The sequence below is a fragment of the Manis pentadactyla genome, chromosome 12 (genome assembly GCF_030020395.1).
Source record: "Manis pentadactyla isolate mManPen7 chromosome 12, mManPen7.hap1, whole genome shotgun sequence".
NCBI lineage: Eukaryota > Metazoa > Chordata > Mammalia > Pholidota > Manidae > Manis > Manis pentadactyla.
In genome coordinates this window covers 62,640,767-62,655,672 of record NC_080030.1, presented here as the reverse complement: position 1 = coordinate 62,655,672, position 14,906 = coordinate 62,640,767, and the positions used below count along the sequence as shown (strand labels likewise).

Genomic DNA, 14,906 nt, shown 5'->3' with positions numbered 1-14,906 from the left:
GTCTAACATGTCTCTCGAGAAATTTATTTAATATAAGGAACATGGGTGTTAATAGTTGAGAGCTGTTTTAGTAATAACCCAGTTTTCTTGAAGTCTGTTTACTTTACAGTTTTTAAATTTCTTCAGTTCTTTTTGGCCAGTGTGTGTGTATTAACTGCACTAATGGTCCTAATCTGACTTTTACATTGTGTCTTATTTTTCTGCATGAATTAACATAAAACCATTACTAAAATTTGGCTCCTATGAGATGTCTGGTATCAGTATGAACAGGAAGCTTAATGTGAGAATAGATGTGAATTTGGGATTTTAAAATAGATGAATAACAACTATTTAATAGTAAATTACTGAATGGAAATGTAAAGAAAACTGTTTAATTTATGTTTCAGAATCTTCTCTATAACACACCTCATGGCGTCCCCATAGGCTTTGCTGTCTAGTCCTTGTAGTTCGAGATTTGATCTGCATTTTTTTTTGATGACAGAATTTATAATTTAATAAATATGAGTTTATCAAAAATAATTTGTCTCTTGTTTGAGTATGAAAAGAGGATGAGAACATTTTGGTATTAGTGGCCAAAGGTCACTAAAATGGTGGTGGTTTGAATTTGTTACTGGTTGAGTTTGTTCTCCTAGTTCTTGTCCCGCCGCAACACAGAACTGACACAGTAGCAAAGCAGAGTGAAAGTTTTATTTGAATGCACTCCAAGGGAGGACCAGGCCAGAGGAGAGGCAGACAAAGGCACGTTGACTTGAACCTTACCTTCCCCTTTCCCAGCTGCTCATATCTATCTTTGTACCTAACATTCCTAACAAATTGGTGGTATTCAACTTAGTCACCTGCTCACAAGTTTGATTTCTTAAACAACATAGTGCAGGCCATACATATTTTAGATTTTCCTTGCCAATATTCATTAGTGGTCCTACAGTAATCTGAATTAAATGGTAATTATTTATAAACAGCATTCGTAGACACAAATTCACTTCAACACAAAATATTGTAGAATCTGTGGCATGATAGAAGTGTTGGTTTAACTTGGTAATCAAGAACTTGGTTCTGAAAAAAGGTTGTGAGTTTGTCTTCCTATATTTTCCTAACTCAAAACAGTAGGATCATCTTGATGAAGTATATGCGAATTATTTTTAATTTGACTTTCCACTGTGAATTGAATGTTACAGTAGCAAATAAAAACTATCACTACTTTGAAATCACCTTTTATCTTTTGTTATGATAGGTTAGAATTGGGACTTCATTCTTTGACTTAAGTGCTTTTTAAAATCTGTATACTGACATCATAAAAGTCACTTGTGCATTTTTATTCAATTTACTTTTAAAAGAAGAAAGGTTAGCTACTTTTCTGAAAAAAAAATAGAAATTTGATGTAAAAAGCAAATGTATGTTGCAGGTTGCTTCATGAGTATGAGTCCCTTTTAAGACTTAGGCAGTTTTGATGTAAATTTGTTTTATTACTACATAAACAGTAATACTAACAAACAGTTTGGAAATTCCAGGGTACTCGAATAAATGGCCAATTTTGAAGTCAACAGACTTTCTACATAATGGCTATCATTATTTAGTAAATACTTTAAAATAGAGAATTACAGTATCAAATAAGGCTCCAAATTTGTAGGGGGTGTAGTGGGTAGCATCTTAATTTAAAAGAAGGGCCACTCTCCAAGACTGTTATACTCCAGCTGCCTGGAGCAGAAGAAAATGATTGGTCATACCTTTACTTATCCCGTCATCCCCAGACTCATCACATTTCTTTAACTGCAAGTTTCATTAAGTTATTTTGTAAGTTATTCCCGGGTTAAGACAGTACGAAGACTTCTTGGGAAATAGCCTCAGCAACAGTTTTGTGTGGAAGTTTTTCCTTTTAAATGCTAGTCTTTGGTTATATAAGAGTTACTTCGGGAATTTGGAAATTGATGATAATTTTTAAGCCAAAAATATTGCATAGTTTAGCCAAATGTTGCACATTACTTGGTAAGTACCCACATATATTAAAACTAGACCAACGAGTTCAAAAAAACAAACCCAAATGCTAGTAGTAGCCTTCAAAGTGATTCTGACATCCATAATTATAAATACCATTTAGCTTTTACACATACTAATCACTGAAGTTTTACCTGCAGTACATATTTTTAAAAACTATTCATTAAATTTTGCTTTCCTAGCAATAGCATCTAAATTTGCAGGTCCACCCCAAACTGTTCCTAAAAGATCTCTTCCATTCTGTAATGCCTCCTCTAAACAAAGCTCTTTGCCTGAAGAAACACATTTTTTCAAAGCTCTAATTACTTCTGGAGGCCCTTTGATGAGCTGCTTTAGCCATTCTTGTGCCTCTTGTAGACATTCAGCTTCATCTGAACACTGCAAGATCTCATCGGCCATTCCTATTTGTAAAGCTTTCTTCGAATCCAGTTTGAGGGCTCCACTTAACACTTTGAGAGCTTGTCTACTGCCAATTATTTCAACCAGCCGGGAAGTACCGCCCCAGCTTGGTATTATACCCATCTCCTTGTGCACAAATCTGATCTCACTCTCTGTAGTCATTAATCTGTGAAAAGAGAAAAAAAAAAACAATTGTAACTAATTTTATATGCTTTAGTCAGAGTACCACCCATTCATGATCGGATCTAAAATCTCGACACTTCACAGGTAGATCCTACCATACTAAAACCTGAATGTTCAAAAAGTCTAAGTATAGCATTCAATTTACTACACAGTACTTTATACTTCCATTTGAAAACAATTCGAGTTTTTGTTGTGCTTACTTATCCTTTACTTGGCAAGTAAGAATCTAGCTTTTATTTTATGTCTACTTCTCAAAGCCCAAAGTGTTCTTTTCTAAAATGAGTGGTGGTGAAATGAGAAAACCTGGATTAAGTGAAAATTTGGGGATAGGAAATGTTAGATGTCTGCCATGAAAAAAAGATGCTTAGTAAGTTAAGACAGTAGTCCGTGGGAGGTGGATGGGGGAAACTATTTCTTAACCCAGCATTTATTCCGTCTTCTGGCAAATATTTAAAAAGCACCACCAATGCCATGTTGTCTAGGTGTGGGACTATAGGAATGACCAAAATAAAATCTCTGCACTCCGTTTACATTTCTATTTAAAAAAGACACAGAACGATATGTCAATGGTGGTTAAGTGCTGTAAATAAAAAATGGGGCAAGGGACTAGAGAATAAGTATATATGTATTGGAGAAGGCCTCTGAATATTTGAGCAGTTACCTGAATGCATGTGTGCGTGAGTGAGTGGGTGAGTGACGAGAAAATCAGGGGTGGGGGGGTGTTCAGGAAGAGGAACTGGAGGTGCAAAGGCCTTGAAGTAGATCTGATTAGTGTCTTTGGGAAACAGGTTAATGGAGCTGGAGTAGAGTAAACATTAATGGGAGATGAAGTCAGAGAGGTAGGTTTATGGGCCTTGGATCGGAGTTCAGATTTTTTTAAGTATGGAGCTATTCAGGGTAGGTTGACCAAGGGGGTAATAACTGACTTATTTTATATGAGTTGCCTAGTTGCAGTATTAAGACTTTACTTAGCATTACACATGGGCTGTTTAAGGAATTTTATGTTAACTAACCTTCAGAACAACTGTACAAAGTACAGCAATATCATTTTACAGAGGGAAACTGAGGCAACAAATTAACTGCTCCCTCAAGACTATGGACCTATACCAGAGCCAGAATTTAAACCTGGGTAGGTTGGTTTCATTGTGTGTGCTCTTAACCCCACGGTATGCACAGAAGTTAGCTCGACTAGAGTGGAGACAGTAACGCTGTTAAGGAAGTTGACAGCGGGTTGGGTTGGACTGAAAGCAGTGATTTTCCATAGCAAGGATTCATTTCCTGCGAAGTGGGATTTCTTTATGAATAGGGTGATTAATATGGAAAGTGAAGTAAAGGAGAGTTAACAGAAAGAAATGGTATAGTAAAAGGCTTCACAACTGCATGTTAAATATTTGTATACTATTAATAGACTACATAAAGCTATACTGATTAAGGGATGCTGCCTATGAGTTTTGTTTTGACTCTATGCTTCAAAGAGAAGCTTTCACTCCATTGAAACCTCTAATTTGGACCAAAGGTCATGTCTGAATTTTAATCTTTTAAGAAAAATTACTGATTTCAAACTACCTATTAAAAGAAAAAAAGATACCCCTGAATTAGTTTGGCTTTCCAAAGTGTTCAGTGTTCGGCTACAGGTGGTTCCGTTCTGTCAGCACCAAGAACAATAGACTCTTTAGTCTCTGACCCTTTAATCAGAAGAAATATTCCAGTAGAGAATTCTCACAAAAGCCTATCTATTAACGTACTGGGAAAGAGAACTTTCTCTTACCATCTGTGAAATCCCACAAAGGAAAATCTGTCCCAATTATGAACAGTTGCCTTTAAAAGAAAATAGCCATGAGAATAGTTTTCAATAAATAATTTTTAAATGGGAAGAACAAATCTAAGACTGAGTCTTGCCTAAAACTGAGGAGTACTGGCTTGTTATAATAAATAGAAAACAACGTCAGAAATTAAGAAAGTGGACTCGAAATTACAGAAAAGATGTCTGCAAGTATGGAGATAGGAACATTATTGATACTGAACACAGTCCTATAAAGCTTTTCAGAGTAAATTAAATATGCCACAGTTCTGAATTATATCCTGGAATTGAGACAGATTGAAAGGGTGTCTCGCCGCAACCCTCCTTACTCCAGAACGACTCAGGCCCACGCAAGAGATTTTGTTATCTGAAAGAAAATGGCTGCCCCCAGAGAGAGAGCAGCCTCGTGGTGCACAGCGTTGTGCCTTTTATAGTGGCGGAGTGGAAAAGTACCGCTTGGCCTGTTGCCTTAGGGGCGGGTCAGAATATTTAGAGATAAGGTGAGGCAAGTCCAGACATGATTTTCACCGGCCTATGTGCTTGGGACCATGGGGTAAATGGAGGATAAAGTACTATATTCTTATACAGATGTTGGCTCAGAGCTATGCCTACAGTATAGGAAACGATTATGTTAGGAATAAATTCATTTAGAATCAGGAGAACATGAAACTTGGTTAAAGCCCTAGATGTTGAGATAATGTAGGTAAGCTTATGACAACAGAAGTTATCATCTATGTTAGCACATTTATACCTAAATTCTCTGCCTCTAAAGAATTTTCATCACCATCTTTATACAATGTGGGTTTTTTTTCCCTTGCTGTATTTTACATGAGGTATGCCTTTCTAACTCATTTTACAACTCTTAACAGATCCTGAGGTAATCTTTGTAAGAACACCTGTTGTGATCAAAATCTGATGTCCATTCTTTTGATAGCATATACCTAGGGTGTCCTTGTGCACTATTATATGTTAGTAAATATGGAAAAGACATTTATTAGTGACAAAAGAAAGGTAGTTTACTCTAACAATGAAATATGGAACATTTCGGATGGTAACTGAAAGGAAAGGAGCGACATACAGCAGCAATTCACCAGAGAATTCCACTTTATTAGGGAAAGGTGCTGGGTTATATAGGAAGGGGCATGGGGTGATTGTGGTGTCACTTCTACGGGGCTGGTGGCTATTGGCTAGGTGCTGGGATTAGGGGGGTGAGGGGTGATTGGGGTTCAGGTGGCACCGGCGGGAACCGAGGACTCAGAAGAGAAGCAGGAATTTCGCCATCTTATGGGTGGGGGCCCTTCATTCCCCCCTTTCTCCTCTATGGGGTTGTGGACGTTGCTTTCTCTCTGACTGCTTCCTGCTGAACGGGGGCGGAGAAGGGAGTGAGGGCTTGAGGACTGGGGGGAAAGGGTTGATAGGACTCCCCACAGTAAGGACGAGTAGATGTGGACTTCTTCAGGTTGGAAATCAATGAAGGTTCCCTGTAACCACAGGTCGAGGACTTGTTGACTCTAATGGTGCCAAGAGGATACGGGTGCCAGAAGCCAGGCGTCTGCGGCCATTGTTTCCAGGAACAGTTTCCAGCGGAGAGAGGGGTCCATCTCAGCGTGTGGTGAGGAGGTTACGTGAGGGTGAGGGATCTTCTGTGGCTAAAAGCTGGTAGTTCCTGAGTAAAAGCTGGTTGAAAGTTTGATTAGAGATTTTACCGACTTGGGATTGATAAACTTTACTATACAAGGTAAGAAGAGACAGGCGAGAAGAATGATTATTATGGGGCCTGCAATGGGCCACAGCAGGTGAGGAAGGGGTTTGTTAGAATTGAAGAGAATGGGTTGGAATTGGAAGCAGAGTGGAGGCTGGAGGCAAGGTCGGTGAGTTTGGTAATGCCAGTTTCTACAATGCCAGATTCGTTAATGTAATAGCAGCACTCTTCTCGAAGGAAGACGCAGGTGCCGCCCTTTTCGGCTGTAAGCAGATCTAAGGCCCGCCGGTTTTGAAGGGTGACCTTAGCTAGCGAAGTGACCTGTCTTTGGAGAGAGGCCAGGGAATCGGCGGTGGATGTCAGGGCTCCCTCAAGTTTGGCGTTGAGATCTCTAATTGCCCATAGAGAGGGACCCAAGGCTCCTCCCGAAAACCCTGTCCCAATGGCTGAGGTGGTCAAAGAGATATCGACCATGATGGGAAGGAAAGCGGCCCTTTTTGTGCACAAGGGCAAGGGAGGTTGGAGCTCAAGGAATTCTGCCATGCTGTAAAGTGTAAGCTGTGGGATTAGGGTGACAAGAATGCAGGGTATATTGGAGTTGGGAGGCAGTGAGTTGAAAAGACTGCCATTACACCAAAAGAAGTGACCTGGTTGCCTAAAAGTCTTAGAGCCGGAGGTAGGGGTGTAGATAGAGAGACAGTGAAGTGCGCTGGAGGGGGGAGGGGTTGGGCCTACACAGTGGTAGATGGTGAGATTATCTGCGTATTCTGGTTCCCATAGGGGTATGTCTGCCAGGGGGTGGAGGGGTTGTCCTTCTGCATGGAAGGAGTAGTTGGAAATATTAAGGGGCATGGCGGCCAGCAGTGGGCGCTGTAGTGATGCACACAAGAAACAATTGGTGGTGTTGAGGGTGTGGTTGAGAAAGATGGTGGTGTCTTGAATGAGTTGTAACCAAGAGTAGGAGCAGGGGTAAGAAGATGAAGAGGCGCCGTCAAGAGTTTGGACAATAACTTTTTTGGAATGTCCGATGTCTGATGCAACTTGAGAGATCTGGGAATGAGAGGGAACGTACTCTCGAGAGAGATGAAGGGTACCACGGGGGGTCGAGGACCCCCCCCCATAGTAAACTGAGGCTGTGACTCCGGTGGCCCATCGAGAGTTCCAGGGATCTGGGATTAATAAGGAGAATGAGCTGTTGGGATATTTTATGAAACAGTTGGAGGAGTAATACTGTGGGTACCGGGAGTTACCCATGTAGTGAATGGCGCAAGACCTGTAGGAACATCTCCGTAGGTGTCTGGCCATCACCTGCAACAGGCTTGTTTTTGGTCATAGAGGAAGCAGAGGTAGGGAGAATAAAGGTAGCTGCTAGTGAACACTTCGGTGGAGGGAGGAAAGTGGAGGTATAAAGGCTCGGAGCAGCCTTTCAGAGGGCAGTCTGATGTGGCAATGAGGGCAGTAATTTTTGTTTGATGCTGTGTGTAAGTCTGTCTGACTTTGAATTGCCATACAAAGGAGGCTGGGGTGGCAGGGAAGACAATAGGAATGAGGAAAAAAAGCGAGAGAGAGCGAGGGAGCAGTAAAGGAGGAAAAAGTCATGATTCAGGTATGGATGGCAAAGGAAGTGAACGGGATTTTGGAGGAAAGAGGATAGTAAGGTCAGGAGTCTGGAGGGAGGGAGAGTCTGTAAACTTTTGTAGGTTAAGAGATCCTTTAGGTGATGTGGGGACAGAATGGTAAGGGGCGCCCCAAATGTCAGTTTATGAGCTTCCTTCTGCAAGAGCTGTCCAGCTGCTAATGCCCGTAGGCAGGGGGCCCATCCCCGAACTGTGGGGTCTAATTGCTTGCAAAGATAAGCTACTGGGGCAAAGGATGGGCCATAATATTGGCCTAGGACTCCTAGAGCTTGACTGGACCTCTCATGAATGTATAATGAGAAGGGCTTCGACAAATCAGGAAGATGGAGAGCTGGGGCTTCCACAAGGGCTCCATGGAGCTTAATGAAGGAGTGTCAGGGTGAGGAGGATAATGGTTCTTCAGGGGGGCCCTTGCTGAGGTCGTATAGGGGTCTTGCCAACAGGGAGAAGTTAGGGATCCACGCTCTAAAATACCCAGCCAGGCCTAGAAAGGAAAGGATTTCTGTCTTGGTTTTGGGAACGAGCAGATCAGAGAGGAGCCGTTTTCTGTCTAAGGTAATGGACTTTCTTTGTTGAGATAGAAGAAATCCGAGGTAAGTGACAGAAGAGGAAGAGATTTGAGCTTTGACAGGGGATACCCGGTAACCTCTGGAAGCTAGAAGGTTAAGTGGGGAGGCAGTGTCAAGTTGAGACTGTTCCCATGAGGGACTGCAGAGTAGAAGATCATCCACGTACGTATTGTAATAAGGCAGACTCGGAAGCTTTGTGGCAAAACTGTCCAACTGAGTTGTTCAGAATGTCTTGTGTATGGGTCCGTCCAGGTGAAGGAGAAAAAATCTTGGGAGGAGGGGTCCAGAGGGATAGAAAAAAAATTGCGTCCTTGAGATCTAGGACTGAGAAGTGGGAGGCCGAGGCAGGGATCTGCGATAAAAGGGTGTATGGATTTGGGACTAAGGGATGGATAGGGACGATGGCCATGTTGATGAGGCGAAGGTCTTGGACGAGGCGGAAAGATCTGTTGGTTTTTTTAACAGCTAATATGGGGGAATTAAACGGGGAGTGAGTGGGTCTGAGGTAATTTTTGTTTAAAAGATCTTGAATGATGGGTTCGAGGCCTATGACGGCTGAAGTGGTTAGGGGGTATTGGGCCTGACAGGTATACTGAGAGGGGTCACGTAATTTGATAAAGGCAGGAGGACATAGAGCCATGGAGGGTCTTGTAATGTCCCAAACTTTGGGATTTACAGGGTGTATGAGGGCGGAACTGGAACTTTCACTGGGTAGAGGGGGGTCGTCGGCTATGAGGGCCATCAGAAAGGGAGTACTGGGGGCTGTGGGAGTGGATATAGTTATGGAAACATGGAGGAGAGAAAGGATGTCCTGTCCTAGTAAGGGGATGGGACACTGGGGCATAACCAGAAGGAGTGGGAGAAAGGTATGGGATTGTCTTGGATTGTGTATAAAAGGGGGGGGGTTTAATGGGAAAATCTGCTTACCTCCTACCCCGACTATAGGAGTAATGGCAGGCGTGGTAGGGACCCGGTATTCCCACAAGACTGAGAAGGTGGCTCCTGTATCTAGGAGGAAGGAGATGGGGCGACCGTCTACTATTAGAGTAACCCCGGGCTCCTGTTTGGTGATGGAAATGGTCGGGCGAGAAGCCCCCGGGCCCCGTCAATCTTCTTCTGCGAGCCCCACTACGGCGGGCTTAGGATGGGGGTTGTTTGTCCAGCCTCCCCTTCGGGTGGCTGGGCAGTCAGACCCCCAGTGGCCCTTTTTGTGGCATCTGGGGCATGGGGTGGTAGGAGATCTGGGAGAGGGGCACGCCCTTGACCAACGTCCTTCTTGTCCGCACTTGAAACAAGCTCCTGCAGGGGGCTTGTTTATAGAGGGGCGCCCAGGTTGTGGTTTTATCAGCTGGGCCAACATTTGGAAATTGGCCTGATCAGCCTTTTGTTTACGGCGTTCTTTCTCCTCCTCCTGGTTATGGAAGACTTTAAAGGCCACTGTTAGGATCTCAGTCTGTGGGGTAGCGGGGCCCTGTTCTAACTTTTTGAGTTTAGCTTTAATGTTGGGGTAGCTTTGAGCCAGGAAGTATGTCATAAGGACATGTCTCCCGTCAGGCGTTTCTGGGTCCAGGCTGGTAACTGTAATAGGGCTTCGGTGAGTCTGTCTATGAACTCGGAGGGAGCTTTTGAAAATTGACTCTTTACGAGCTGCATTTTTCAGACCTGCTATTAAGCAGCAGGCGAAGATATCTCGAGAGCAGAGACCCACGGCGGTGGGGGACTGAAGGGTTCTGGCTCAGCCTGTGGGGGAGAAACAGGTGATGGGGGCAAAGATGGAGGAGGCTCCTGGGACTTAGAGGGGGGCTGAAAGGCTCAGGCTTGATCTGCAGGGCGTGAGGTGGGGGAGGAGATGGTGGGGGAGGAAGGGGGAGGGGCTGTTGTAGGAGAGGAGGGGGAAGGGAGTGAACGGGAGGCTTCTGCGGGGGAGACGGCTTGCAGGCTAGGAGAACTTGGGGGGAGGCGGGGGGGGAGGCGGAAAGCTTCGGTACAGGGAATCTCCTTCCAGTTTTTCAGGCGCTGGCAGAAGTTAAAGAGATCGCGAGTGATGTTAGGATCAAGAGCTCCCCCTGCGGGCCATTGGTTGTTATTGTCTAGGGGGCATGTCGGCCAATCTTGGGAGCAGTATTTACGGAGAAGTTTTGGTTTATATCAGGCGTCAGGGAGAGGGTGGCTAGATGCTTGAGCAGGCATTCAAGAGGTGAGCTTTCAGGGAGGGATGAGGAGGCTCCCATGGCTAAAGGACAGAGAAGGAGACAAACAGGGGAAGACGAACGGAGACCCTCGGACTGGGAGCAGACTGCAAGGAGACAAAGGGCGTCCCCGATGATCCTTGGTGGTCTGCGGAAACTCGTATACGAGTCGGAATTTCTTAGGAAGTGTGGGTCGTCACCCAGACTGCTCTAAGGAGGCAGAGTGCCGGAGTCCGAGGTACCCAGTACTAGGAGTTTTCGGTGGAAGAAATTTTTGCAGGAAGGAACGGAAGGAGGAGGGGGGGAAGGGAGCGTTCTCATCCGCAAAGGTGTCACCTCGTTTATGGCTGTTGGGGGAGGGGCCTGAGGGTCCGCCGCAGCCGTGAAGGCCTGAGGCGGGGGGAGTTCCCTCCTCATCGGGGAAGAGCGGCCCACTCCGGGGGAAAACTTACCCAAAGGCCAGAGAGGAGTGGTGAGTGTGAGGAGCCAGCGCCGGAAAAAGAGGACGAGGGCAAGCTGCTGCTGGTGTCGGGGGAAGCCCAGTTGGGGTGTCCCGTCTCCCGGGTTTCGGCACCAATGAAAGCAAAGGAGCGACACACAGCAGCAATTCACCGGAGAATTCCGCTTTATTAGGGAAAGGTGCTGGGTTATATAGGAAGGGGCATGGGGTGATTGTGGTGTCACTTCTACGGGGCTGGTGGCTATTGGCTAGGTGCTGGGATTAGGGGGGCGAGGGGTGATTGGGGTTCAGATGGCGCCAGCGGAAACCGAGGACCCGGAAAAGAAGCAGGAATTTCGCCATCTTATGGGTGGGGGCCCTTCAGTAACCTTTCACAGAATCTAACTAAAAATTAAAGTTTAAATATAAAATTTTAATGTTCACCAAAATTAATGAGTAAAATGTCCAATCAACAAGATATATCTAAAAAGAGAAACTGCTTCCTGACTTTACTGGATTATATACTACTTCTAGAATTTAGATACAGTTGACTGGTACCATCCATACTGTAATTTACTGCAAGGGATAATCTAGCCATGTAGAGCACTGGAAGACCTAAATCTCAAAATTCTCAAGACTTAGAGCAAAGTCAATTTATAAAACCATATTAAGCTCCCATATTTTGACAAGTAAAAGATAATTATAAGTATCTTCTGTTAGTGTAATCATTGGCAATGTTTAAAATTTCCTGTGACACTTGGAGAGAAGTGAGATGGAGAAATTAAATATGGTTTCACTTTTCTTTACTCTATGGATACACCAGTGATATTGGAAAATTAACAATGGAACAAGTATCATCTTTGACAGGGCAGCAAAATCGGTGTTGATACCTGAAATTATTCAGTGTGCTAGAACTCTGATGAGTTTGCTGTAAGTTGCAGGTCTTTGAACAAATGTATCTAAGAACAATTTTTTTTTTAATTATCAAAATGTACTAAAATGGAAAGTTTTTAGTAAAAGAAAAAAATTATGTTTGTTTTGAAAGAAAGGTATTAGTGAACTCTGTGACGAAAAAAAGAAACACATCAATAATTGTGACAGCTTTGATGTGAAGTGCATATAGACTTGAGCCAGACTTCCTGGCTTGGTCACTACACTGGCTGGCTGTATACTACCCCCTTGTAAAATACAGCAAAGAAAAAAAGACACATGGTATAAAAAGGATGAGGAAGATAAAATTACTTAACATCTCTGGGCCTCAGTATACTTGTTTATAAAAGAGATATAATAATAGTACTTTGCCATAGAACTATTGTTAAGTATTAAATGAGTTAACATATGAAAGGTGCTTAGCACATATATATGCCATAATTCTTTTAAATAGTCTTAGAGGGATTCTGTTCATGTATATTAAAAAAACTTTTGCCTCAGCTGTATCTATAGAACACTGTATTATTTATACTTTTATTTGGAGTATAAAAATTATAAGTATTTTGTAGCCTCTCAGTGCCTGACACATATTACACTCTATGTGTACTAGCTTTTATTATTATTAAGTTGGTTTCATTGATAGATAGGTAACTACAAATAATGATAGTGTTTCGGCTAGAATAATAGTATAAAGTTATTTCCTGGACTAAAATCACCGTCCCTAGAGTACTGAAAGTAAAAGAGCTGTACTCATTCTGTGAAGGCCAGAAAATGATGGTATGCTATCCTTCTTTAATATCTGTTAACAAAGATTATAAAATATATACAATTTTTATTTCCAAAGAAAGGTAAAAATAATACTATGTTCTACTGCAAACAAGGCTGAAGCAGAAAAATGTCAAATGGATTTTTTAAAAGATAGATCTAAAATTAAGGCATATAGTGCAATATAATAACAGCATAAATATTAAAAAATTTTAAAGAAACCGTGTTCCAAAATTAATATGTCATAAATATTGGAATCACTGATTTAAAGAAACTTTAGGGTTACCAACTGTTAGTCCTTCTACATTGCACACTAAGCTCTAAAGACGCCAAAGCAAACTGTGGTGATGTGGGGAAATGTGGTATATGCAATTCTATTACCAGCAACAGTGCCTCTGCCCACAAACAGTATGTTCAACTCATGCCTGAGCATCAACACTTCTTAGCACATGTACTTCCTGGCACCTTCCCCTCCTATTTTCCACCAGAAATCGCATCACAAGACAAATTATGGAAAATAGGAGCAAAGAGCTCAAAGATTTTCCCATAAGCTCACCGTTCTGATCTACTCTCATAGAGACTATGAGGTACCCTATATTTTATGCCAAGACTTGAGAAAGAAAGTGTATGGTGACAGACAGCAGATTGAGAGGTGAGACAGAGACCTCCTCCTAAAACCACATATAATACGAAAATATAATTAATACAACTAATCCTGAAAGAGCAACAGGGAAGAAGGTGCACCAGATTGCATACACCTGGAGAAAAGAACAGACCTCATGGAACAGGTCACCAACACCACAACCCTGCGACCCCCAATGACGCTCCAGGGGCTGAGTGTCTTGTAGTTTTCAGAGTATAGGTCTTTCACTTCCTTGGTTAGGTTTATTCCAAGTATTTTATTCTTTCTGATGCAATTGTGAATGGAATTGTTCTTCTGTTTTCTCTTTCTGCTAGTTCATCATTAGTGTATAGGAATGCCACAGATTTCTGTGTATTAATTTTGTAACCTGCAACATTGCTGAATTCAGATATTAGATCTAGTAGTTGACCTAATGGTGGATAAATCCTACTTGATCATGGTGATCTTTCTGATATATGTTTGAATTCCGTTTCCTAAAATTTACCTATATAAGCAAGTCCCCACCCATACCCCAGCGCCGTCACTGTCCATCAGTGCAGCAGAATGCCACAGATCCACTATTTGCCTTCTCTGTGCTACACTGTTTATTATGTACTAAACGTAATACCCCTCAATCCCCTTCTCCCTCCCTCCCCACCAGCCCTCCCATACCCCTCCCTTTTGGTAACTACTAGTTTCTTCTTGGAGTCTGTGCAAGGAAACTTGAATATTATAACTGATTTCCATAATAACACAGCAACAGAGGTTATGACAATATACAAGTAACACAAATTGCGACAAATTATTAAAATCTTCAAGCCTGAGGAGATCCATTGTCACCAAGTGGTCATCCTGGCTGTATTCAAACCAGTTCCACTCTTCAAAAGAGTTAACCAAAAGGACCATGGGTGGGTGGGGCCTTACAATCCCACCTTCTCCAGCCTCTCCAGCAGAAAGTCTTATAGACACACAGGCCTTTGTTGCTTTGTCTCTGGCTTCTGCTGCTTCTTCAGAGGCCGGAACTGCTGCTCCAGTTTCAATTGTTACCACAGTTCCAGTAAGATTCTGTTTGACTTTCCATCCGATTTCTTTCTGTCTGCTCCTGCCTTTATCAAATCAGCCACATCTGGGTCCTCGTGACCTTCACAAAGCCTTTTAAATTCTTCCTTCACGTAGCAGACAGTATTTCCTTTCATGCTTTCACTGCTTGAGCCTGAGGATAGGAGCAGAACATGGAGTGCTCCACGACCTGGGGAGGGGGCTGCACCTCTCCTGGAGGAACTGTGGCTGCCAAGTCTTTATTTTCTTTCAGGCTTTCCACTAACTTCCAACTGGGTGGGTTTTCAACAGAGAGGGACTGATGCCTCTAGCACTAGCAGAGCCCCCACCCCCACCTGTTCATCAGACCTTGGCTCCCCCATTTCTGGGGCTGGCAGCTCCCCTACCTCCGTCACCTGCCCCACGGCATCTGGCAGCCTGCACTCTTGTGCTGCTGCTTCTCGGGCCACTTCCTCTAGGGCAACCATGACATTCTTTACCATTTTCACAGCACCTTGTAGCGACGCCATTTCAGTCACCAGCAAATTTTTTACCTCCTCAGTGGTACCTCGCAGCTCATGTTTTCCTGCTGCCTTTTCTTGTGCTTCCTGCAAGAGGGCATCTTTCTTCCTTACAGCCT

The 14,906-nt window shown here is 43.2% G+C and overlaps 1 protein-coding gene across 8 annotated transcripts in view; it reads right to left on the bottom strand.

The window, feature by feature from the left end:
• Positions 1–667: 667 nt before the first annotated feature.
• The window catches only part of ECHDC1 (ethylmalonyl-CoA decarboxylase 1), a 68,528-nt gene continuing 54,289 nt past the window's right edge, over positions 668–14,906 (bottom strand). For all 8 annotated transcript variants that reach the window (XM_036903871.2, XM_036903874.2, XM_057489279.1 and 5 more), the window contains one exon: positions 668–2,557. In XM_036903871.2, the coding sequence (XP_036759766.2) occupies positions 2,149–2,557 (409 nt within the window). In that variant the 3' untranslated portion in view covers positions 668–2,148. The remainder of the gene's footprint in view (positions 2,558–14,906) is intronic.